At 39.6% G+C, this 26,897-nt stretch overlaps 1 protein-coding gene across 1 annotated transcript in view; it reads left to right on the top strand.

Annotated features, from left to right (window-relative positions):
• The window catches only part of LOC149170299 (protein DETOXIFICATION 27-like), a 33,584-nt gene extending 16,477 nt beyond the window's left edge, over window positions 1–17,107 (top strand). Inside the window, exons 7-8 of the mRNA XM_089425508.1 lie at window positions 16,595–16,890; window positions 17,018–17,107. Of these exons, the coding sequence (XP_089281634.1) occupies window positions 16,595–16,890; window positions 17,018–17,107 (386 nt within the window). The remainder of the gene's footprint in view (window positions 1–16,594; window positions 16,891–17,017) is intronic.
• Window positions 17,108–26,897: the final 9,790 nt, after the last annotated feature.

Below are 26,897 nucleotides of genomic sequence, written 5' to 3'. Positions count from 1 at the left end.
CCTTGATGGGAGCCTTGATGTGGAGGTAGACTCAAGATAGCTGAGGTTGGGTTCTAACGTTGGGGATTTCTGGAAGGACCAACCAGTCCAGGCATGGAATGAGGTCCCAAACTGGAAATTTGAGCCAGATGATGGATGCATCTATTGTTTAAGAAATTTGATGACGGGTATGGCCTCTTTATGCATGATCAATGGTTGTTGTCCCTGGATTTTGTCAGTTCCAAAGTTGATGCTGGCTCCCCCCCCTAGAACTTTCGAAATATTTTGAATCATAAAGGTAGGGCTTTCTTGCATAACCTCCAGATTTTAGTGAGTCTCTGTTGGATATTGGAGTCAAGGAGCTTCTTCTGCCTTTGGAAGTTTAGATATTTGATCTCCAGCACCTTTTTCCACCACGATGAGGGTCTTGTTATTAAGCTCCATACTATTTTCGCTCCAAAGGCCAAATTTAAGAACTTTGGCGATCTAATACCAAGACCTCCTCTATCTTGGGTTTGGATTACATGCTTCCAACTAACTAAATTAAGCTTGCTTTTATCATTCTTCCCCCCTTGCCAAAGGAAGTGGCGAAGTGCAACCTCCCATTTTATGGTGAAAAATGGCAGGAGCTTGATATAGAGAAAAATGGTAAAGGGAAGGGAAGTGATACCTGATTTAAGGAGAATGAGCCGGCCTGCAGGGTTGAGCCACAATGTTCCCCATTGCTGCACTTTTCTCTTTACCTTGTCAATGATTCCGTTCCAAGTTTTAGCCTTCAAAGGGCCCAAGCTCATTGGCATGCCCAGATAGGAAAAGTGGGTCCATTCCAGCTTGCATGTGACACCAAATATGTTTGCAATGCTATGGATAACCTGATTTGAAGTGTTCCATTCATATATACAGCTTTTGAGCTGATTGACCAAGCCTCCAGAGTACCCCATAGATTGGTCAAGGAGTTTCTTGAATTGCCTTGCTATTATGCTGGAGGCTCCCCCAATTAATAAGGTATCATCAGCAAACTATGAGTGATTAATGTTTTTTGCTCCATTCCCGAATTTGATACCAGTTATAAGGCCCACTCTCCGATTGTGGTCCAAAGCTTGACTGAAGGATTCTGCCATGAGGATGAAGAGGTAGGGAGAGAGGAGACAACCCTATCTGAGACCTCGGGAAGATTGGAATGCTTCACTTGGCCTACCGTTGATCAGGGGGGAGATCCATGGCCTAGATATACAAGCTACAATAATATTAATGAAGGGAGATTCGAAGCCCATCTTTTTATGACAGCAATAAGGAGGAATGCCTTACTCTATCGAAGGCATTCGCCAGATTGAGGTTTTAGAACAAATCCTTTCTCTTTCCTGGATAAAACTCGAGTGATGGCTTCTTGGACAAGGAGAATGGAATCAGTGATATGTCTGTTGGGCAGGAAACCTCCTTGATTTTCAAAAATCAGGGAGGGAAGGAGGGGTTTGAATCTCGTAGCTAAGATTTTGGATAGAATTTTGTAGGAGGAATTGCAGAGGGAAATGGGTCGGAATCTGGAAAAGGAAGAGCACCGATTTTCCTTAGGTATGAGGGCAAGAAAGGTGGAATTGGTGAATCCTCCTATTTTCCTTTTCTTTGTGCCCATCGAATCATCTTTGTCAGGTCCTTTTTTATCAGAGTCTAGAACTCCCTGAAAAAACAGATGGGGAATCCGTCAGGCCCAAGCGCCTTATCAAGGTGTAGACTCCAGATTGCTCTTTTAATTTCCTCTTCTTCAATTTCCTTGCTAAGGTTGTCGTTCATCTCCTTACTGACTCCTTTGGGCAGATGCTGGAGCAAGTCGGAATAGTCTTCTGCCCCTTTTATTTCAGTTAGGAGGTCCCTGTAGTGCTTGGAGGCAGCCTTCCTTATGGTTTCTTGAGTGCTGTGCCGATTTCCTTCACTGTCCAGGATTGTGTTTACATCATTCCTGAGCTTTTGAGCAGTCACCTGTTTGTGGAAGTAGCCTGTATTTTTGTCTCCTCCTTGAAGCCATAATTGTCTAGATTTTAAACGCCACTTGGTTTCTTCCTCCCTATTAATGTGACTCAGTTGTGCGTATAATACACTTTCTTGCTCATTATTTTGCTGCGATAATCCATGCTCTTCGATCCTTGACTGCACACCTTCTAATTCATTCTTGACTTTCTTTTTGATCTCCTCTGGCTCCTGATAATTATCTTTGGCCCAATCTTTTAAAATCTGCTTGGTTCTTTTTAATTTGGTTTCCCAAATAAAGCATGGCGAACCTTCCACATGTTGGCTCCAGGTCATCTAAACAATTTCTCTGGCTACAGGAATATGATTCCAAAGAGGGTTGTATTTAAATGGAATAGGGCCAAGAGGACAGTGGGTTTCCAAAGTTAGAGTGATGGGGTAGTGATCAGAGGTAGAGGTATTGAGAAATAGTGTAACAATTAAAGATATTTCCACCAGAGATTCAACTTTCCATTCAAGTGATATATGATAATTCTAGACTCTAAATTCGAAGAATAGTGTAACAATTAAAGATATTTCCTCATCTCTAGCAACCAGGTATTTTCTTCTTCCCTTTTCTTATTTTCGCCATTAAATATGGGGGCCTTAATTTTTCTTAGCTTTGCTTTTCTGCTCTTCTTCTAACTTCTCTAAGTGTTGAAAAAATATGGATATTATCTGATTCGATAGTAAAATAATCCCTTTTACTTGTTTTCCTAGCTGAGTGATAGTGTTGATAAGAAACAATTTTGGAGTGACTTGACCTTCCAATACCTCTCATCATAAACCATGCACTTTGCTCATAAGCTAATCTGGACTCAGTTTTCTATGTCAATTCACTCTAAATTTTGTTTAAACTCTTAAATATTTGGTTTCTAATATGTTGTTTATCTTTTATCAGCTTCTCATTGTCATCTTTATAGTTGAGAAATTCCAATTTGAGATTTTTGATTGTTTCTTCCAAATCCCTACCCTTAGGTTGGTCCACTACATGATCATTAGTTGTTTTTAACATCATTCATGCTTATGTTTGTAACCCTAACTACTTCCTCTTCACTCTAAGGTCCTTGGGCATATTTTTGACTCCTATATGTTACTAGGAAATTTTCCCTGAAAATTTACTTATAGCGTTTCCTAAATATTTTGTTCAAATTGATCATTGACTTAAGAATTCTAGATTTTCCAGGTTGTCCTCTTCGTCAATTTCTTTGTATTGACTATCTACTTGTGTTATTCCAATCCCCAGGCTAAAATATATGACCTTTGAAATATTGTAACCTATTATGACATTTTAACATGTGAAGACTCTTGTAGATTTTCTTCAAAAGTTTCCAAAAATTTAACCTTCAATTCAAATTTTTGGGTAGGAAGTTATAATCATCCTGAAATTGTCATTCTAATTATTTGTTATATGCCCAATTCTTATTTGTGAGCTGTAACTTACGGTCTTTTTAAGTTTGCATAATTTTTGTCAAATTCTCCATACCGAGAAAATTCCAATTCTACCTACTTTCCTCAATGTTGTAACTATATTTCAAAATCTATAACTAATTTTCCTGTCAAAAGTACTTGTATTTTCTTGTACTTCCATATTTTTACCTATTCCTTGTGATTCTCACTCTTCTCTTTAGGATTTCCTCGGTTCCTTATTGGAAGTAAACAAGCTTTTTGGCCTCTTTCTCCAACTAGCCAACATGCTAACTTCTTTCTGACCCCACACACAATTTCATATATTTTCATATATTGTTTTATTTAAGATATATAAATATATATGTTTTTGTTTATATATTAATTGATTATATAAATATTATCCAATTATTAATCTATATATAAATATGAAAATCATTTAAATAACATATAAACTTAACACTTATGGACCAAAGTATATCCCCTCTATGTAAATATTCATAAATAATAAATAAATATGAAACCCAACCCTCAATAGCTCACAGTTCTAGTGACAACCCAAAAGGGTCATACATATAACATATTTATGTTTTTAAATAAATTACACGGAGCCCACCACTTCTCTTTTCATATTGCATGAACGCAAAACAACATATATATATAACCCATCTTACAATATTTTAAATAAATTAATATATGCATTATTGTTGACCCCACATAACCTCAAGGGTCCCTTCGGTTTATCGACCATTGGTAGTTTAAAATATCAAACAGTCGTTATGTTGGTTGATCTTAGATCTGATAGCTCATATCAACCCTATACAATTTCTAAAATCGTCCTTGGACATCGAATTTTTGGTCCATTAACAAGCTCCTCACAATCTAATATTCCAGGTTCCAAACTCCCTTAGCATGGTTCCAACTCGACATTGACAGAAGGCCCCTAACATCCAATGGTGGATACATGTTGAAAATGGATGGTCAAGACACAATGCGGACCCCCGCTCCCTCACTAATGTCATAGGGGTTCGTAATCAATGTTCCAACTCAGGGTTCTTCACATTATATCTGATGACGTTTATGAAATTTGACATTGGTCATCCAATGGCCAATATCAAATATGACCGCCCCCCCTCTCCCGTTAACAGCATAGTGGGAGGTCCATACTGTATTTTTTTATTACACTTGAAATTCTAATTCCCTGGTGAATTTTTACGCTCACATTCTTAGGACATTTGTCGAAGACTTAGCAGGAAACCTGTATTTCCTTAATTTTCATCAAACTTTGTCCAATCAAGCCTAAAACCCATCAATTTTTAACCAACAATTCCAGGTCGGGCACTGTTATACATCTGTATCGGCCTTAGCAATACCAAGAAATGAAATCACAACAAGGTTCCACTGAATTACAGGAGGAATAGACTAATTGGGATCTCTAGTTAGCTGATTCTGTGAGATTATATGCTACAGATGTGCAGTATCCAAACCAAAATGAACCTTCAGAGGCCAAGATTTTCTGTGGAGTGTACCTGCTTCCAGGGTTTATCAATCATCCCTGCATTCCATCTGCATCGAGATTCTTCATTGGGAAATACAATAGCTTGTTTATGTTATTATTTCCACAAACCCCAAAAATCAGATTTATCCCCCCTCAAGCCCCCTAAGAAGAAGAAACAAAAAACTTGAACTACCTGCTACCAACTCAAACTATTAGTTGCTTCTAGTCTCCTTTATTATTAAATGTGTTTGTATTTTAATATATTGCGTAGACACTAACTTTTGAGAGCAATTACTTCTCCAGATTTCATGTTTTTCATGATCTACTAGTATCACTCTGGCAGTTGGGTTCATAAACGTATGTTGTGGAAATGTATTCTGATCATATTCACTTTAGAAGTTGCATTCATGGTTGTTAGCCATGTTTTACATTGTCCAGTGACTGGAGCTTCTTCCCTGGTCATCTCAATTTCAGCACTGTGATTTGATACCAGCCTTGATCACAATTCATTGCAAGCTACATTTTAGGTCTGAGTCAGCCTTTCTTATCTTGGATAACGTGTCTTTCTTATGTAAATATTTATGATTTTCTAGATGTGCTCTGCTACCTCTTCTTACTTCATGATGTCAATTTAATATTGACTGAGGTTTTGGGGTTGCAACACTTAAATCATTCTTAACTTCTCACTCAAACAATAGTCTTTTCATCCATTTGTAATCTATTTTTTCCCATGTTTCTAGAAAGCCCCTTTCTTTGGTGACTGTCGTGTATGGCTATATAATTCTTTCTGATATTTACATGTCAATCCCAATTTGATTTTTTGGTCTAATATATAAATCATGAAGTCAAATATGCATAGGTAAATGTCTGTTATAGTCATAATCTCATCTAGTGTTTTAAATCACATTTATTCAGAATAAGATAGGACAAGGTGAAGCAATTAACTTATCAGACATCACCGTAATCCTTTTGGACCATGCATTTCCAATATGCATATCATGATTGTAAGTACTCACTTGATCCAGAAGGTGATATGAAAGATCTCCCATTCTATCATCAATAATACCAGAATGTCCATGCACATGAATATTCAACAGCAACCCTAGAGCATTCAAGTAAACCTGAGAACCCAAAAGACAACCAATTGCAAATGAAAACCAAGAGCAAGTAATCTTAATAATATCTTAGACCAGGTCACTCTCCCAATTTAGCAAAAATGGAGAAAGGTTATAGTAATCATGATGTGTGAAGGATCAACATTCTCTTTGCAAAGAAGCCAAGATTTGGGAGTCATATATATGGAGCTCTTTACTCAAATGTGCATGGCCTTCCAAGTAACATAACACTAGATGCCACCAATTGTGAGTATACCTGGCACCCTAAAATATGTCAGTGCATGATCGAACCCACTTTGCAAACTACCTACCATCTGTAATGTATGGATCACTGAACAGTGATAGAAGAGGGAAAAGACTACTTCACATGAATGAACAGCAAGCATTCCATGAATCCAAACATGTTTTCATAAATTGGATTGCCTCCTTAAAGCAACATTCATGCTGAAACACATGACATAGCTGTACGAAAAACTAATGGACATCAAAGACATGTTGTAAAATGATTAACACAAATAAAGTAGGTGCCCCCAGCCAAAACAAAATACTATTTTTCAAATGCAATGCAAAAAATAAGCCATCAATCTTGGATAAAAATTTAAACTAGCATTTGCACCTTATGTTGCAAAGGAAACGCCGTAAGGCATAGAGTGGGGAAGAATAGCATAGAGTGGAGAAGAATAGGTAATCAAATCCGTCAAAATTAAGATTAAATTGATCTACTAATTTTTCATTTACATACACTGAAATCGTATGCAGCGTGGGATAAGAATCTCAAGTTATCATTCAGATAAATTTCTATAGTCCATGTTCTATTTTAAATATTTTACTCTTTTGTCATAACTGGAAGAATCTCAAGTTATCATTGAGATAAATAAATCTCTATAGTACATACTCGTTATATATATATATATATATATATATATATATATATATATATATATATATATATATATATATATATATATATATATATATATGAATGAAGATCTCTGCTATGATTTATATTACTGTGGCAATGCCATTTTTCTCTCGCAAAGTTGCATCCATTGGTTTTTTTTAAGACATTAAAAGAATCTAGCTGCTATGGTTTGTTATGATCGATGGGTTATCTTTTAGATTATATTGTAGATGATGTTAGATACATTAAATCATTTTGAAATAAACACGGGCATGCCGTTGGCATTGATTAGCGGCATATGCTACAATAACTTATCTTCATTGAAAAAGAGGTTGATGTATTCATTGAGAATCTCTCACACTAAAACTTCTTGAAACATGGCTTGAAACACGTGTTAATGATGTTTTCATAGAAGGTGCAACAATGAATGTTGAAGGCAACGTGGATGTTGTAGAAAATAAAAATGTTAATGAAATTTCCTTGCAATAGTGTCCTTGAGAGACAAAATATTTTTATGATTTGTTTTGGAACAAATTGATGAAGAGCAAGCTATGGAAGGTGACATGTGGTAGTCGTTTACATACAAGCCAATTTTTGAATAAATAGAGGACATGCATGGACAACTTGGAACAATCGAACAGTTGCACCAGCCAATAAAGACACTGAAATCTGAAGCTTACAACAAAAAGACAAAGCTAAAGCAATGAAGAAAAGAAAAGGAAATCCAACTGATGTCAAAAAAAATTAAATTGTAAGCATAGCTTAGACTCAGACCAGAAAATATCTTAGTTTAAATTTTTGTTTTTTGTAATTAAAGGGGAGTGTTGCATAAAATAATTTCAACCACCCATTTAAATAGGAGACAAATGTTTGTTGGAAATCTTCGAAAATTTTATATCGGAACGATCTCAAAACATACAGGTGGACTGCAATTGCTACCTTAATGGTGGACTTACCTCTTATGGATCATCAAAAGAAAAGAACCATTAATGTGACCACTGGCAAAGCAGGCTGAACATGTAACAAAAACAAATCAGGGTTGCCAACAAGAACCACCATCCAATGACACGAATAGGAAACCAGAGAAGAGAAACAATAACAAATAGTCTTGCACAAGGACCTCACCAAGAAACAATCATAAAATATATGCTCAATGTCCTGGTTTTGCCACACTGCAAGGCCATCCAAGAGGCCTGTCTCAGCTCACCTATCTTTGATGAAAAATGAGCATAGACATGACTTTGAGCTCAGAGCACGCCAGGGAATACATACAACAGCAATTCTTTTCAGCCACCTGCTTTTTTAAGTCTGCCTTAATTGATAACTGAATGTCTTTAACTAATGCACTGATAAAAAGCATGGGTATTATATAAGAAATACGTCAACCATTATAGCACCACCTGTATTTCCAACTTTATTTGCTTCATTTTAAGGCCAATTTCAAATTTGAATCTCACCTGAATAAAAGGCAGACATAATATCCATGTTGAGGGCTCATGTTTTCTGTGAGGCAATAATATCCCAGATAGAGGAGGCAATAATATCCCAGATAGATTCCTCTAGGAATATCAATTTCCTCTGACAGAATCCTAAAGATCCATCCAAGACGATAGACCCCCAAAAGAGGTCATTGTCACTCCTCTTCGATTTTATTGGGTAAATAAGCACTACATTTTGGTGCCGGATAGCTGCTAAAAGGCTACACAACTCATCAAATGTGTTTATAGCATAGCACATTTCATAAAGCTCCATTTGAGAGTTGGTTTGAAATCCATAAAAATCTGTAGCAATTACTGAAGACAAAAGTTAAGTTGACCGCCAGAGGAAGTTGTTGAAAAGTTGAAATAACTATGCATATAAGTTGCATATTCCCTCATTTTGGGGATGTGCCAGAGAAGATTTGTATAAAATATGCTGCAAATCCAAGGTCATTTCCCAGTGGTGAGCATATGATTTAGAAATTAGCCTAGATACTATTATGAAGCTGTAAGCTAGCTACCACCATTCATTTTCTCAGTCTAGCCGATATTTAACTCTCTTCTCGATAAATTGGTTGTGCCTTTGCTAATAGGTAAATGGATTATGGAACTAGGTAAGGTGAATCAGCTCAAATTTCAACTCAATCAATTGGTGGCTAAGCAACAGTAAGTGGATAAGGAACTCAATCTTTCAATGGCTCTTGATCCAGCCATATGTTTCTTGGGTATAGGGCAAGAACCTCATCAACTTTCACTAGTAAAACCTGGTAATCAACTCAAGAAAATGTTTGTTTACAGTCAGGAGACCATGGGAGGAGAGTTATTCACAATTATAGCTTACGAATGGATCTCAGGTGGTTTCTTTACAATCAGGAGACCATGGGAGGAGAGTTGTTCACTAGTATAGCTTATGAATGGACCTCGGGTGATGTGAGCTAGCTATAATGGGAGATTTGAGTTACCTACCAGCCTGCATTTGCTTAGTCTAACAAATATTTGACTCACTTCATTTCTTGGGTATAGGGCAAGGGCCTCATCACTTTTTCTGGTATAAGCTGCTAACCAATCCCAAGAAATGTTTATAGTTAGGAGACCGTGGGAGGAGAGATGCTCATTAGTATAACTAATAAATGGAGCTCAGCTGAAAGCTTCTCCCGAATAGTCAAGGGAGAATACTTCTCACATATAGTTAAGGCCTCAACAAGGCAATGTTACTTCTCACAAATGAGAAAAATAATTAGATTCAATTATCCCTTACATACTCCAGCAAAACAAAATTAACCTTTGTTGCAATTTCTTGTGGTAAACCTCACTGCCAGATTCTAGGCAAATAACCAGCAGAATGAAATGCTAATTTGTCTTGCAATTCCTCTGCCTTAATTGAAAAGACATGCAAGTATCAAGATTCAGGGGAGCCTTAATTGAAAAGACATGCAGGTATCAAGATTAAGGGGTGTTTGATATCGTATAGGAAGATTGACAAGAGATTTAACACTTTAGTTTATCACAACAATCACCTGGGATGCCCAATATCCCTCTCAAAAATTGATGTTTATGGTTAAGAGTCTTAAATGGAGCTAGTCAACATAAAGGGTTCCCTAAGAAGTGAGTATGCATATCTGTTGACAAGCTGTGAGTACCCTTAACTATATAGATCACTCGTTTGAATTATTCTCTTCATCATAACTCAAGAACTCTTTAATGGACATATGCATAATAACGGTCTTATATTATAAGATAAAGAGAATTAATCTCCCTGCCTACCCAAGCCAAAGAGCCCTGTGATCAGCACTTCTAAAAAGCTTTCTACTTGTTGAAAAGGTGTAGACTGCCTATTCATCCAAAATCTATGGAATATAATTCCACAACAGGTGCAACTGCTACCTTAATGGTGGACTTACCTCTTATGGATCATCAAAAGAAAAGAACCATTAATGTGACCACTGGCAAAGCAGGCTGAACAAGTAACAAAAACAAATCAGGGTTGCCAACAAGAACCACCATCCAATGACACGAATAGGAAACCAGAGAAGAGAAACAATAACAAATAGTCTTGCACAAGGACCTCACCAAGAAACAATCATAAAATATATGCTCAATGTCCTGGTTTTGCCACACTGCAAGGCCATCCAAGAGGCCTGTCTCAGCTCACCTATCTTTGATGAAAAATGAGCATAGACATGACTTTGAGCTCAGAGCACACCAGGGAATACATACAACAGCAATTCTTTTCAGCCACCTGCTTTTTTAAGTCTGCCTTAATTGATAACTGAATGTCTTTAACTAATGCACTGATAAAAAGCATGGGTATTATATAAGAAATAAGTCAACCATTATAGCACCACCTGTATTTCCAGCTTTATTTGCTTCATTTTAAGGCCAATTTCAAATTTGAATCTCACCTGAATAAAAGGCAGACATAATATCCATGTTGAGGGCTCATGTTTTCTGTGAGGCAATAATATCCCAGATAGATTCCTCTAGGAATATCAATTTCCTCTGACAGAATCCTAAAGATCCATCCAAGACGATAGACCCCCAAAAGAGGTCACTATCACTCCTCTTCGATTTTATTGGGTAAATAAGCACTACATTTTGGTGCCGGATAGCTGCTAAAAGGCTACACAACTCATCAAATGTGTTTATAGCATATATAGCATAGCACATTTCATAAAGCTCCATTTGAGAGTTGGTTTGAAATCCATAAAAATCTGTAGCAATTACTGAAGACAAAAATTAAGTTGACCACCAGAGCAAGTTGTTGAAAAGTTGAAATAAATATGCATATAAGTTGCATATTCCCTCATTTTGGGGATGTTCCAGAGCAAGATTTGTATAAAATATGCTGCAAATCCAAGGTCATTTCCCAGTGGTGAGCATATGATTTAGAAATTAGCCTAGATACTATTATGAAGCTGTAAGCTAGCTACCACCATTCATTTTCTCAGTCTAGCCGATATTTAACTCTCTTCTCGATAAATTGACTGTGCCTTTGCTAATAGGAAAACAGATTATGGAACTGGGTAAGGTGAATCAGCTCAAATTTCAACTCAATCAATTGGTGGCTAAGCAACAGTAGGTGGATAAGGAACTCAATCTTTCAATGGCTCTCGATCCAACCATATGTTTCTTGGGTATAGGGCAAGAACCTCATGAACTTTCACTCGTAAAACCTGGTAATCAACCTCAAGAAAATGTTTGTTTACAGTCAGGAGACCATGGGAGGAGAGTTATTCACAAGTATAGCTTACAAATGGATCTCAGGTGGTTTCTTTACAGTTAGGAGACCATGGGAGGAGAGTTGTTCACTAGTATAGCTTACGAATGGACCTCGGGTGATGTGAGCTAGCTATAATGGGAGATGTGAGTTAGCTACCAACCTGCATTTGCTTAGTCTAACAAATATTTGACTCACTTCATTTCTTGGGTATAGGGCAAGGGCCTCATCACTTTTTCTGGTATAGGCTGCTAACCAATCTCAAGAAATGTTTATAGGAGACTGTGGGACGAGAGATGTTCATTAGTATAACTAACAAATGGAGCTCAGCTGAAAGCTTCTCCCGAATAGTCAAGGGAGAATACTTCTCACATATAGTTAGGGCCTCAACAAGGCAATGTTACTTCTCACAAATGAGAAAAATAATTAGATTCGATTATCCCTTACATACTCCAGCAAAACCAAATTAACCTTTGTTGCAATTTCTTGTGGTAAATCTCACTGCCAGATTCTAGGCAAATAACCAGCAGAATGAAATGCTAATTTGTCTTGCAATTCCTCTACCTTAATTGAGTGGACACTGACAGAAGTTTCAATTTCAATCTCTAAACTTGGCATAAATTATAACTGTGTTCTTGGAAATTTCGGAAGGGTTTTGCATTTCGGGCCTGGGAGTCCTCAAACCTCAATGGGTGTCAATCCATTATGTGGTTTCTAGATTACGAGGCATAGGCCTGTGACACTTAAAAAAATATACTAATTCTCTATTGTGTCCTTGTTGCCTACTTGTTTTGTATAGGAAACAGCTATATGAGTGTGATACACCATATCATTCAGAAAGCCAAACCCAAAAAAATATTCAGGGGGCTTTCCTCATTACCATGCTTCTTCCTTGACATAGGTTTAGGTTTTCGTTTCTGTATACAGGAAGAAGGAACATGACCAGATTTAATCAAGCCCGTAGTGATTCCAAATCCTGTCTCATTGCCCAGTCTTTCTAAACTGCACAGTGTTCCAGCACAAGCTGGGAGGCTATCTGCATGCGTATCAACTAATAGGACTAAAGAAAGCGATCAAACCTATATCAACTAAGCAAATTGCAAATACTTACAGCCAGGATGAACAAATTCTGTGTAAAAGTATTTTTCATTAACAGAAAAAAGAGAGTATATTAAAAACACATGGCAAAAACTGTTTAAAAAAAGTGCACAGGTAATCAAAATTACAATCAGAAGTGGAAAAAACCTGTATTTTGCATGAACTCTCACTTCCAAAAGGGAAAAATCTGAACCAAAAACTTGTGCTGCTTTTGAAGATTTGTTCTTCTAAAAATCAGACAGAATCCTGTATGTAAATATCGTGCTTGTAAATTTGTAAATCTCAGTGCTTTTAAGGAATCGTTGGGTGCATTAATGAAAATAAATTTAACAGCTGCATATTTATTAATTCATTACAGCCCGAACTGTCTCATGCAGCCTGCCCGAACTGTCTCATGACATCAGATTAGATTTTTAAGGAATCGTTGGGTGCATTAATGAAAATAAATTTAACAGCTGAGAACTGCATATTTATTAATTCATTACAGTTCGAACTGTCTCATGCAGCCAGCCCGAACTGTCTCATGACATCAGATTCAGATTAGATATCAGATGGAGTGGTAATCAACACTTAGTTTACTAACTACTTTCACCTAGTTTACTAACTATTTTCACGAAGTAGCTTATATTTACTGACAAAAATGCTTTCAAATAACTACTTTCACCTAGTTTACTAACTAGTTTCACCAGGTAGCTTATATTCACTGACAAAAACGTTTTCAAATTTTAATAATATATGTATATTTTTTATATATGGAAAAAATTGTATTGGACCAAATTATAAGTAAAAGTTCAATATGCATGTAACAAAAAATCTATTTTTTATTGTTTATTTTTTATGTTAAATAATATATTTAGTAATTATTAAAAGAAAAAAAATAGATTTTTCAATTTTTTTTATTTATGTTAAATAATGAATTTAGTGATTATTAAAAAAAAAAAAGGAAAAAAGATTTTTCCTTATTTCAAATAAGTAATTACTTCAAACACACAATTTAGTAATTATTAAAAAAATTAAAACTAGAGATTTTTTTTTTTAATACAAATAAGGAATTTAGGAATTTGTTAATTATTTTTTATCTCTATTTTTCTAGCAATATATACTTGTCTCGTATAAAACCTCATGCAATAAGTTTGGTAACACCCTTGAAATAGTATTTACTCTCGTTTATTAAATATTTTGTATTTCCACTTTTCAACTTCAGTGACAAAGAAATAATAAATTTAGTTAACAATGAGTAAAATCCATCAAAAGTGTTGCCTAAAGTCATAGTAATTTGATCTATTACAAATGATGAAACTATTAGTGAAATGAAAGATTTCAATATGTGACATAGTAATCAAGATAATTTATAAGAATTCTTACCTATAACTATTCATGTGATACATAACTTTGGTTCCATTACAAGAGATATTGAATAATTAGGCCATGTTCATTTTAGCAATGATATAAACAATAATGTTCATTTTAGCTTACCTATTCAATTAATTTGGCTATTATATCCATTATAGACCACTTGGGAAATATCACATTAGTTTAAAACTTGCTTACTCGGTCTTCACATAACCAAACAATGGGTCATCAATTAACACAATTACCTTTCTATCATCTACCTTATCCATCTGCCAGATCACTAAGCTGCTGTCCCCCCAGGACACTTAATGCTCTATACATACTTACTATCTCGATACTCGACACCTAACATACAGACGAGCTTGTAGATTGAAGCCCTAATGTCTCAATACTCGATATCTTGAAAGGCCAATGGTCGGGCTATCAAGCGATCAGGCCCTCAGAAGAGGCTAAAGAGTGTCATTGATACTAATTACCTTTCCATCATCTACCTTATCCATCTGCCAGATCACTAAGCTGCTATCCCCCCAGGACACTTAATGCTCTATACATACTTACTATCTCGATACTCGACACCTAACATACAGACGAGCTTGTAGATTGAAGCCCTAATGTCTCAATACTCGATATCTTGAAAGGCCAATGGTCGGGCTATCAAGCGATCAGGCGCTCAGAAGAGGCTAAAGAGTGTCATTGATACTAATTACCTTTCCATCATCTACCTTATCCATCTACCAGATCACTAAGCTGCTATCCCCCCAGGACACTTAATGCTCTATACATACTTACTATCTCGATACTCGACACCTAACATACAGACGAGCTTGTAGATTGAAGCCCTAATGTCTCAATACTCGATATCTTCAAAGGCCAATGGTCGGGCTATCAAGCGATCAGGCCCTCAGAAGAGGCTAAAGAGTGTCATTGATACTGATTAGCTGATATATTAACATCCAAAAGCCCAACATCCATGTCATCGCTATATGGTTACCACCTATACATCACCTCGGTGCCTAATCAACCTTCCATTGCCATGTCAACATGCCACATCACTTACCACATTGGTATGTCATGTCATCTAGACCCACATTGGTGCCACATCATAATGAAACGTTAGCATGTCAAATCAACTGCCACACAATTGACTGTTGTATCCCCAGATCCACGTCCACTCACCACATCATTACTCTATTGATACCAAGGTTTCTTGTTGGTGACTAGTGTCCTACTTACTAATGTCTACTACCCAGTATTGTGCCATTTTGATAGGTTGATGTACCAACAACTAATACATTGCATTAGTGTTGGTTGACCTCAAGGTGTCCTTAACACAGTTAGCCCGAAATTTGACCTCTCGATGGACTATAGTCCCCAACCATCAAGTGAGAGTCCTTGAACCCTCTATCTCCATGAGCTAATGGATAATGTAGGGTGATATGCTAATATCGAGGACATGTTTGACGTGGAATCTAGGTTAGTTGGGGATTTTTGCACAATTAAGTGATGGGGAGCACTATTTTCCATCATTATAAACCATAGGTATATAGATGGTGTATGGGTGTTAATGTGAGGATAATTTTGCCCGACAAGGATGGCTTTGTTTGGGTCCTTGGACATCATCTAAGGAGAAACACCATTATCATGCTAGGGTCTAGTACGAGTGGTTTTTAAGGCTTAGTAATAATACAGACTATGCACATGGTAGAAAACCACCCTCCAATGCCTCTAAGGTGAATAGTTGGCCTAGTGGTACTCATGGAGACCATCTACGGGATGGTTCTTAGGCCCTTGAACATTTTTCAAGGATGAAAACTAGTCCCTGAGGGCCTAAAAGAGGTGTAAGATAATGGTCATAGTCCATGTATAATCTCCCAAGCCACTTCAATACAACACCTACAAAGTTGTGGAGTTGCCTCCTCAAGGGCAAAGGTCTTGATTGTGTGTATATCTTCCTTGAAAAGTAATTTCTCCATTCCCGTAAGGGAAGGGTCTGCAAATCAGTTAGATATGGCCAATATTCCTATGGAAACCAACCAAGGTACCTTTTCAAAAGGAGATCCTTGTGCTTTTCCTTTCTTTGGAAACGTTGGTACTCCCTTGATGGCCACTTTGAATATTCCTGGGTTGAATGTTGGACTACCCGTTTGGCTGTGGTCCACCCCAAATATTCCCAATACTCTTGAAGCTTCTCAGATGAATGCTTTATTTCAGTGGCATCACATGGGTGCTAATTGTTCATCTTCTGTCCAAGAGAAATCTAGGATTCATTCTTCTCCTCCTTCTTGTAACAAGAAATCTAAAAAGAGGAGAAAGAGAAAGTCAAAGAAGAAGAATAATTCTATCCCTTCATCATCAACCTTTGCAAGTCATGTTGGAGATGAGCCTTTAGCTGCAGCAAGTCATGCTAGGGGCACGAGTCTAGTCACTGTGAGTCATACTAGCAAAGAGTCAGGATCCTCTGTAAGTCATGTTCAGGACTCTCCACAAACCACTACTAGTTAGGTTGGCGAAAGGGACTCACATGTTGGGGCGACTTGAACGAAGGATTGTTTGCCGACCAGCAATCGGATGGCAAGTTTGCGACGTGTAAGGGCATTTTGGCACGCGGTGGTCGAGTCGGCCTGGGCAGCGACTCACCCAACCGCTCGTATAAATATGGCAAGGCATTGGAGCATTTGGCATTCATTCGAAGATGGACATTCGAACATGAGCATTCGGTGATCAAGAAAAAAGTGCGAAGTAGTGGAGCAGGTCGCAAAAGAGGCGCGGGCATATATGCACCCGCTCTTGGGCAAGCACACATGATACGCACAGGGTTCGGTTATCGGGTGAGGGCGCGGGTAAGGAAGGCACCCGCCGTTCGGTGTGACACGGGATGTCTCGGGTAGGTCGCCCGCCCGTCGTGGAAGAAGAAACGCGGAGGTGTCTCGGGTGACTCGGGTAAGTCGCCCGCCCGTCGTGCAACAGGAAACGCTGGGTGACTCGGGTGAGGTCGCCCACCCGTCGTGCAGCGGTAAACGAGGTTCGGTCGACGAGTACGGTTGGCAGCTCGCGTGAAGGCGCGCCCGCCCAGCTCGGGCAAGGAACTCGGTTGGCACACGGAGGTGTTTCCTATTTGTAAAATTGGCTAAGTATGAAACTTGGTGTTTCCCAAGTATACTTGTAAAGCCTCGTAAACATTGTAGAGTTGAATAATATATTGTATTCGGGCAGACTCATTGTTTAGGGAGTTGCCCCTCCCTTTACACTGTGCAATTGTGTTCTTCATGTATAATTGCTGATGATAATGAATGTGTATGGGTGTTCATTGGCATAAAGGAAACATAATAGTACTTGGTTGTGAAAAACAAACTAAGTAGACTAATGGTTAGGCGTAGTCCATGAACATAAGTATTGGTGAAAAGAAAGTGTTCGGAGGCGCCGCACCTCACCAAGTACGGCTGAAAGAGTACTGTAGGCCTGGGGGCGTGACACGCGGGGTTCCCATGTTGCTCGCGCCGTGTTGGGGATGGCGCACGCCCCTTGATACTTGCACGATGGGCGAGCCACTGACGGAAGGCGCGCGGGCGACCCTTGTTGCGTGCCCGGATGAAAGAGGTGACCATGTGGAGCCGACCCATGGGTGCGACGGTGCACACGAAGGGACGCGGTGGTTCGTTGGAATGGGGTGTGTCGAGGTTATGTGGCAGGTCAGCCGGGCATGCATGTTGATGGAGCCGACCCTTGTTATCCTCGAGAGACACGGCCCTTGGGCGAAAGGATGCGTATAAGTAAGGAGGATGGTGTTCGACGAAGGGACATCGAACTCAGACTTCCACATCGCAGAACAAGTGCGAAGGAAGGAGTTGGGCGAAAACGGAAGGAAGAGAAGGATGCGGGTAAGAGGGCTGCACCGGCGGGCGGATTACAGAGGGCGGGTCGGGCTTGGTAGCGCGGACAGGCAGAGCGGGGCGGGTTACCGTCCGAGCAGGCAGGCCGCACTGCATGCGCCCTCACTATGGACCGCATCGACGGGCAGAGTTTGGGCGCCGCGGAAGGGAAAGTTGGGCGGACAGGTTCGCAGTTCACGTGTGGAGTTGTGTCGTGCAGGCCGCGGGCCAGTGCAGCACGACCACATGACACGACAGGTTGAAAGAATAATTGAAGAAGATAAATTTATGGTAAGTTATTTTCGCTGCATTGTTAAGAACACTTATTGGAAAATTGACCGAGTGTTGAAGTAGGCGTAGATGGTGTACATCGAGCCTGCAACCTCACATCAAGAAAAAGGCTCGGTTGGTCAAGAGAATGAAGGTTTCTTCATTGGTAAAGGATCTCGCTAAGGAACAAAGGTTGGAGTCTCTTCTAGAGCTAGTCCACCATGGACTATCAAAAGTTGAAAGAAGGACAGAGTGCCGGGGAATGAAGCGCCGAAGATACAAAGTGCAGAGAGGAGGAAGGACTCGACTTGTGCTTGGGGGATATTATTGTCAAGGGTCTAGGGCTTCACAATGACCAACAAGAAGCTTATGAAAGGGTTTTCCTCTCTGAGAGAGAGAGAGGTTTTTCCCTGGCAGATAGCCAACATCCTGTGTTCTTGTTCTTATGTTTTTGGCACCAGTTTGATGAAGGTAAACGCACATGCATTAATAAGAAGAGAAGAAGATTAAGATAACACGATAAATTGCAAAAGAGCTTCACAAGTTGTTATCAAGTCTAGAAGAATCCCGCTATACCCCATTGCCCCAGATTGTTCATCGCGGTATCGGAGCTAAGGTGACACATCAAGGAAAGGGAATCTCAAGAACATCCGCAAGGTTGAAGCGTCAAGCCAAGAAGTCTCAATCACATCAAGGACAAGAAGGTCTACCATCTATCATTCATCATGGAAGACTACAAAGCAAGAAGAAACGCCTTGTATCAAGGCACCTACAAGAAGAGTCACTTTCCACGAAGGGAGCAATGACATGACAAACCAGGGGGGAAAGTGATCGATGGCCGGTACCCTGCCAAGAAGAAGTTCAAACAAAGACTTCATGACATCGAAGGAAAGAAGGAGATCAAGCGGCTGAAGGACCCACGAAGAAGACGTTGTTGATGAATGGACAAGTCCCTAGCTAAGAGGGAGTTCTAACAAGTTCCCAACTACAAAGGAGCTTGGTCAAGTTCCTTGTCAGAGGAAACTTGGGCATGTCTTCCCCAATCAAGGGGAAGAGATAGACACAACATTCTTGTCTTCACTTGGAAAGAAATAACGGGAGGATTGGGCAATCATTTGGCATCTGATGCTCTTTGAGGATGTGTAGGGCACCCAAGACAAGAGTAGGCAAGAGGAGCGATATTCTTTGAGGGTTGGGAACCCAAGACAAGAATTGTCCTGGAAGGTCATACTCAGGGAACACCTGGGTGGGCATGTACCTTTAGAGACAATGAACAAGGTGTTTATAAGCCATTGGCCTCGCCAGCATTGTGCTTTGATCTTATGAGAGATAAAGCTGTTAGTCAAGGCCTTGCTTCTCAGATGAATGCTTTATTTCAATGGCATCACATGGGTGCTAATTGTTCATCTTCTTTCCAAGAGAAATCTAGGATTCATTCTTCTCCTCCTTCTTGTAACAAGAAATCTAAAAAGAGGAGAAAGAGAAAGTCAAAGAAGAAGAATAATTCTATCCCTTCATCATCAACCTTTGCAAGTCATGTTGGAGATGAGCCTTTAGCTGCAGCAAGTCATGCTAGGGGCACGAGTCTAGTCACTGTGAGTCATACTAGCAAAGAGTCAGGATCCTCTGCAAGTCATGTTCAGGACTCTCCACAAACCACTACTAGTTAGGTTGGCGGAAGGGAGGTTGATAAGAAACCTGGACGTAGAAGTTTTAAACCTAAGTTCCCTTGTAAGATATGCAAGGGAGACCATCTTACTCATTTATGCCCTGGTATTCCAGAGATTCAAAGGATATGGTCCGAGTCTGAAAGTACTTCTACTCCTAGATCTGATATGGTTTCTCATTAATCCCACCAACCATTGGTTGATAATGTGGTTAGCCAATACAATCTCTGGCCGATTACACTCCTTTTTTGGGGGGTGAAGTGCCTAACAAAAGAGTCTGTTTGATCTCTAGTGCAGAGTCTTCTGATATAGCGGGCATTCTGACTGCTTCAAATGTTCCCCCTCCAAGTTCTAGGAGTGTCTCCTTTGATTGGGATAGTCTTGTCGAGCCTCGTCTTCCTTCCACTGCACCTTTCCAAATAAAGGTCAGGGTTAATTCCACAAATATCTATCGATGTATGGTGGATGAAGGATCCTCTGCAAGTATTATATCCTCTTTGACTTGGAAATACATACGAGCTTGTAGATTGAAGCCCTAATTTCTCAATACCCGATATCTTGAAAGGCCAATGGTTGAGCTATCAAGCCACTGGGCCCTCAGGAAGAGGCTAGAGAGTGTCATTGATACTAATTAGTTGATATCTTAACATCCAAACGCCCAACATCCACGTCGTCACTATATGGTTACCACCTATACAACACCTCGGTGCCAAGTCAACCTTCCATTGCCATGTCAACATGCCATATCACTTGTTACATTGGTATGCCATGTCATCTAGACCCACATTGGTGCCACATCATAATGAGACGTTAGCATGTCAAATCAATTGCCACACAATTGACATGCGATATCCCCGGGTCCACATCCACTCATCACATCATTACTCTATCGTTATCAAGGTTTCTTGTTGGTGACTAGTGTCCTACTTACTGATGTCTACTACCCAATATTGTGACATTTTGATAGGTTGATAACGAACAACTAATACATTGCATTCGTGTTGGTTGACCTTGAGGTGTCCTTAATACAGTTAGCCCGACATTTGACCTCTTGATGGACTATAGTCCCCAACCATCAAGTGAGAGTCCTTGAACCCTCTATCTCCACGAGCTAATGGATAATGTAGGATAATATGTTAATATCGAGGACATCTAACCTAGACTAGGTTAGTTGGGGCTTTTTGCACAATTAGGTGATGAGGAGCACTATTTGCCAGCATTATAAACCATAGGTATATAAATGTTGTATGGGTGTTAATGTGAGGATTTGCCCAACAAGGATGACTTTTGTTGGGGCCTTGGACATCATCTAAGAAGAAACACCATTATCATCTTAAGGCCTATGAATGGTTTTTAAGGTTTAGCAATAATATAAACTATGCACATTATACAAAACCACTTCCTGGTGCCTCTAAGATGAATGGTTTATAGAATGCAAATGTATGTTTATATAATTTATAGGATGTACAGGTTAGTTAATATTATATGGTTTGTATTAATAAAATAAATGGACAAATTAATAGAACTGCTGGCAAATGAACATTTAAAAAATTATTATGATGAAGACTTTTCAAACAATTTTGTGGGAAAATTCAATTAATAGAACTGTTGGCAAATGAACTTTTGAAAAAATATTATGAAGTAGACTTTTCAAGCATTTCTGTGAGAAAATTTAAAATTTTGTGGGAAAATTTAAAATTTCGCTTCTCCTTGTGTGGGCTTGGCGCCAATCGGCTGTTCTTTTCTCCTTGTCTCGAAGTCCCACCGCCTGAACATTCTCTTCCAACGATTGATTAAGGTGTCGTTGTCAGGGTTCACACCCAGTGGAAAGCTTATTTTCTGAACCAGCTGTCTTATATTATTATATGATATTTGGCAAGGTGGGCTCTAAATATCTGGTATTCAACGATTTGGAAAACTTTGGAGCAGACAGATCAGTGTGCTTTGAGGAGCAATAGCCAAGACAGGTTTACCAGCTCTGCATTTAATACTATTTTTTCTGTGACGCCGATCTTCCATTGTTTTTGCCTAAAACAGGTATGTGTTTTAGCTTTCTCTTTGTTTTCTTAAAAAATAGCTCCTTGAAGATAGGGTATCGCCGCAACAGATTTCGTCGTTGCAGTTTAAAATCTGCATCATCTTTATATCCTCAGATTTCGTCATAACCTGTCATCTCAGGGTTAAAATTATATTAAAACACCCGGGACTATTGACCTTCAAAAAAATCATAAAAATTTTGTTCTTGGCACTTCTGCACTTGCTAAGACAGCGATGAAGGATAAAATACTGGTTGTGGCTGAGCAGTATACGGATATCTACACCAAAACCCAAAACTGGTTGAATCTAGCCGATCTTGCATTGCAAGACCTTGATAGGGGTATACCGATTTTATCAATAGGATGCATATGTTTTTATGGTTTTTTTATTTTCTTAATCATATGACGAAAACCAGAGTACAAGAATATGGGTTTCAATGCTTTGCAACTGTTGAGTTCTTGAGGCTCGGTTGCAACTTGGAGAACTAGGAATATTTTGAGAAGAGTATATATATTCTTTTCAATCCATGTCCTTGCCTTGCAGGACATTGAGAGGGGTATATAGATTCTTCTCAATGGAAAACAGTTGTAGTTTGTGTGGTTGTTTATGATCTTGCCATTTATTCACGTTTTTTTGTAATATGTAAAAAGTTGCAACCTCATTAAATGACATTTACACAGCTAGAATACACCAGTGCTACCTCTAGAGAGATAAAATCAGCTGCGTTCATCTGATTCCTCAGTGCTCAAGATACTGGCCCATTGATTATGTATTACAAAAAGTTGCAACCTCATTAAATGACATTTACACAGCTAGAATACACCAGTGCTACCTCTAGAGAGATAAAATCAGCTGCGTTCATCTGATTCCTCAGTGCTCAAGATACTGGCCCATTGTATAAACATGATCGAAGGGAATATCCTTCGCTTTGACAAGTGAAATAGCTAGTAAACTCAAGGCAGCAATATCAAGATGAGTCCATATGTGCTACATTATTAGATTAACTTGGTAAACTGATATCCTGTTGCCTGTTCAGATTGTTGGGGCTACCTTTAGATTCTTTCTTTTTTATTGTACAGACTTTAAACACATACCCAACCCATTTCCTTGTAAGCGTTACTAAGCATAGGATGATAATATGGGGCATTTTCTTGGATCAGATTCCAGCTTAGTTATTTCCTCTGCTTTTGGGCATATGTAAAGTTAAGTGCATTTTAATGGAATGTGATTGCTTGTTTCTGTGTTAAGATATCTGCAAATTTCCTTGCTGACACTTTCACATCAATGTAAGAGAAGTCCTTATAATCAAATGGGTATTTATCCCAGGAGTTTATTCTTGTACATTCTCACACTTTCAAGGCTTGCATATGTGCCATAAATCATAGACAAGTACCCAGACTTGGAAGAAAACTCAAAGTTAGAACCTCTTTTGACAGCGTATAGGTCCTCCTCATAAGATAGTTGTAGAGACTTCTCCCTTCAATGCGGTTGGGCTTTAAGACTACCGCTAAGACGCGCTAGGTCTCCTTACTTGAACAACACCTAAAACACATCCTTTAGGACTGTGTATTGAGTCTCTTTCTTATTGTGGATTAGGGGTTCATTTAGGCTCCCTTTGACTGCGTCTTAGCTGTGAATAGAAGACTGCAGCTAGGGCTCTTTTGGAGCTTCCTTTGACAGCGTATGGAAGCCTCCTTGCTGTGATGAAGAGCCTTCTTTTGGGACATCGAAGGAGCCTCTCTTCACTGTGATTTAATCCCTTTAGGACAGCATATAAGGCTTGCGGCTTGGGCATGTTGTACAGCAACTAGGGATCCTCCAAGGCTGTCCTAAAGGGCTCTTTAGATCAATCCTACACCTCTTGACGAGACTGTCCTGTTGTGCCACTGCTGCACTATGTCATGGCTATCCCGTTGTGCCACCACTGCACTATGTCATGGTTGTCTCGTTGTGCTTTTCCATACCATAACAACACCATGAATTTGCCACACTAAATACTAGTTGTCCCATGTTGTACCATTGTACCATTGTTGTCCCGTTGTGCACTATATGCCATTGACCATTGTTGTCTCATTGTTGTAACATATGCTGCACCATACTGCACCAAGTTGCCTTTGCTGTCCCATTGTTGTATCATTGCAGCACCATGTAGCATTGTTGTCCCACTGCTGCAACAAACATCTTGCTATCCATACTGCTGCACCATTGTTGCACCATACATTTTGTTGTCCATTCTGCTGCACCATTGCTGCACCATACATCTTGTTGTCCATACTGTTGCACCATACATCTTGCTGTCATCGATAATACTACTATGGTCCCTAACCCCATTTCCCTGCTCATTAATCAGATGAGAGGTACTTCCAATGAGTCTCAGATTGCATAGGTAGGATGCCTCGATAGGGGAATTGATCATCTATCCTACAGGAGAACTAATCATCCTGGCTCATAGGAGAATGAATCATCCTATCCCAAAGTCACCTTGGGGTATTACAAGGGAAAGCTAAGCTATTCATCTTGTACACAGTGCACCATTAGGGGAGGGTGAGTTGCCCTATGGTCGTGTGTTGCTCCAGTAAGTACCCCAAGCCCCTTAGATCTCCCAAAGCTCAATGCATGCAACATGCAGGACCCTTATACGAAGGTCTCTCAACGACTCCAGTTTGTTCGGGAAAGTCACAGATTTGACCTTTCCCCTGGGCTTTGACAAAATGTTTGCAACCTGTACATCAGTCTCAATGCCATGGAGCCTCCTCGCTCATCGACTTACCATATTCTAGATAAGTTAGTATCTGATGTCTATCTACTGGAGCAATCATCGAATACAGGATTTCTCAACAATCGAATCCCCCCCTGGTTGTCACAGAGGATCACAGTGGTATTCATCATGTGTACAAACAACGCACTGAAGAGCTTCCACAACCAGGCAGCGTCACACAAGATCATACTCGTAGCTATGTATTCGGTCTCGGCGGTGCTTATAGCAATCGACTTCTGCTTCTTGCTCATCCATGATATCGAAGCAGAATCCAAAGAGAACTAGCACTGAGAAGTTCTCTAGTGATCCTCCCCATTGCCTGCCCAGTCAACATTCGAATAATCATGCAGCTTCATATTTCAGGCAGTGAATCTCAATCCATGAGAGATTGTGCTCCGAAGATATCTCAAAAGATTCTTGGCACCAATCTAGTGAGGCTCAACCAAATATGAGCTCACCATGCTAACTATAAAACATATATACGGACGAAAGTTCACCAAGAACATCAATGCAAATGAGTTTATGAAACTTAGAGGCATTTCTCAAATCTGGTCCAACATCATCACAATATAACTTCTGAAAGTTAAGATCCTCGAGGTAGTCACGGTCTTGCAGTTTACTATTCCACATCGGAATCCAACTCTCTCTTACTTTTGCAAGTGAGAGGGTCTGCACCTATTAGAAATAGGTCGTTCTTAGAAGGTGTCGGTATGAGAGGTCTATCATCCACAATCTTCAAACAATGGTTTGGATTGGCTTCACTCTTAGTGAATCTCAGCTTCATCTGACAATTATCAATCCTCTCATATCAAACCCGCAGTGATTTGCTTCAAGCCATAGAGGGCAGCGTATTTGACGCAGAGGCCCAGAGAGGCCAGCGTATTTGACGCAGAGGCGTAGAGAGCTAACGCAGGGCCTCCTGGGGCTGAAACAGGCCTAGATAGGCTGACGCAGGGCCAATGCTGGGCAAGGAGAGGCTGACGCAGTCCAGATTGGGCAGACGCTGGGGTTTCAGTGCAATTTTGTGCTGAGGAGCTGTCGGAATGATTATCTGAGTTTTCAGCCAGGAGATCTGTGAGAAACTGTGAGGTATTACTGCTAAGGAAATTCTCTGTTGGGTAGGCCAGTTTTGACACCCAGATTGTACTCTTATATTGCTTAGTAAAAAAAACCCTCAGATAGCTGCACCGGTTTTCTCGCATTGGGTTTTTCCGGGGACATTGGTCCAAAAATAACGGTGTCATATGGTGTGTTTGTTTTTGTTTCTTTTAGTAGCCTTTTGTGTTGCAAAAAACACCTCTTATACTCCCTTTTTCTTCAACTAGCCTTTTGATAGTAATATATACGAAGGTCTCTCAACGACTCCAGGTTGTTCGGGAAAGTCACAGATTTGACTTTCCCCTGGGCTTTGACAAAATGTTTGCAACCTGTACATCAGTCTCAATGCGATGGAGCCTCCTCGCTCATCGACTTACCATATTCTAGATAAGTTAGTATCTGATGTCTATCTACTGGAGCAATCATCGAATACAGGATTTCTCAACAATCGAATCCCCCCCTGGTTGTCACAGAGGATCACAGTGGTATTCATCATGTGTACAAACAACGCACTGAAGAGCTTCCACAACCAGGCAGCGTCACACAAGATCATACTCGTAGCTATGTATTCGGTCTCGGCGGTGCTTATAGCAATCGACTTCTGCTTCTTGCTCATCCATGATATCGAAGCAAAATCCTAAGAGAACTAGCACTGAGAAGTTCTCTGGTGATCCTCCCCATTGCCTGCCCAGTCAACATTCGATTAATCATGCAGCTTCATATTTCAGGCAGTGAATCTCAATCCATGAGAGATTGTGCTCCGAAGATATCTCAAAAGATTCTTGGCACCAATCTAGTGAGGCGCAACCAAATATGAGCTCACCATGCTAACTATAAAACATATATACGGACGAAAGTTCACCAAGAACGTCAATGCAAATGAGTTTATGAAACTTAGAGGCATTTCCCAAATCTGGTCCGACATCATCACAATATAACTTCTGAAAGTTAAGATCCTCAAGGTAGTCACGGTCTTGCAGTTTACCATTCCACATTCGGAATCCAACTCTCTCTTACTTTTGCAAGTGAGAGGGTCTGCACCTATCAGAAATAGGTCGTTCTTAGAAGGTGTCGGTATGAGAGGTCTATCATCCACAATCTTCAAACAATGGTTTGGATTGGCTTCACTCTTAGTGAATCTCAGCTTC

The sequence above is a fragment of the Pinus tabuliformis genome, chromosome 4_2 (genome assembly GCF_031772625.1).
Source record: "Pinus tabuliformis cultivar Carrire ecotype Pingquan chromosome 4_2, CPIR1, whole genome shotgun sequence".
Classification (NCBI taxonomy): Eukaryota; Viridiplantae; Streptophyta; class Pinopsida; order Pinales; family Pinaceae; genus Pinus; species Pinus tabuliformis.
The sequence above is the reverse complement of the archived record's forward strand: the minus strand, read 5'-3'. Positions and strand labels throughout refer to the sequence as shown.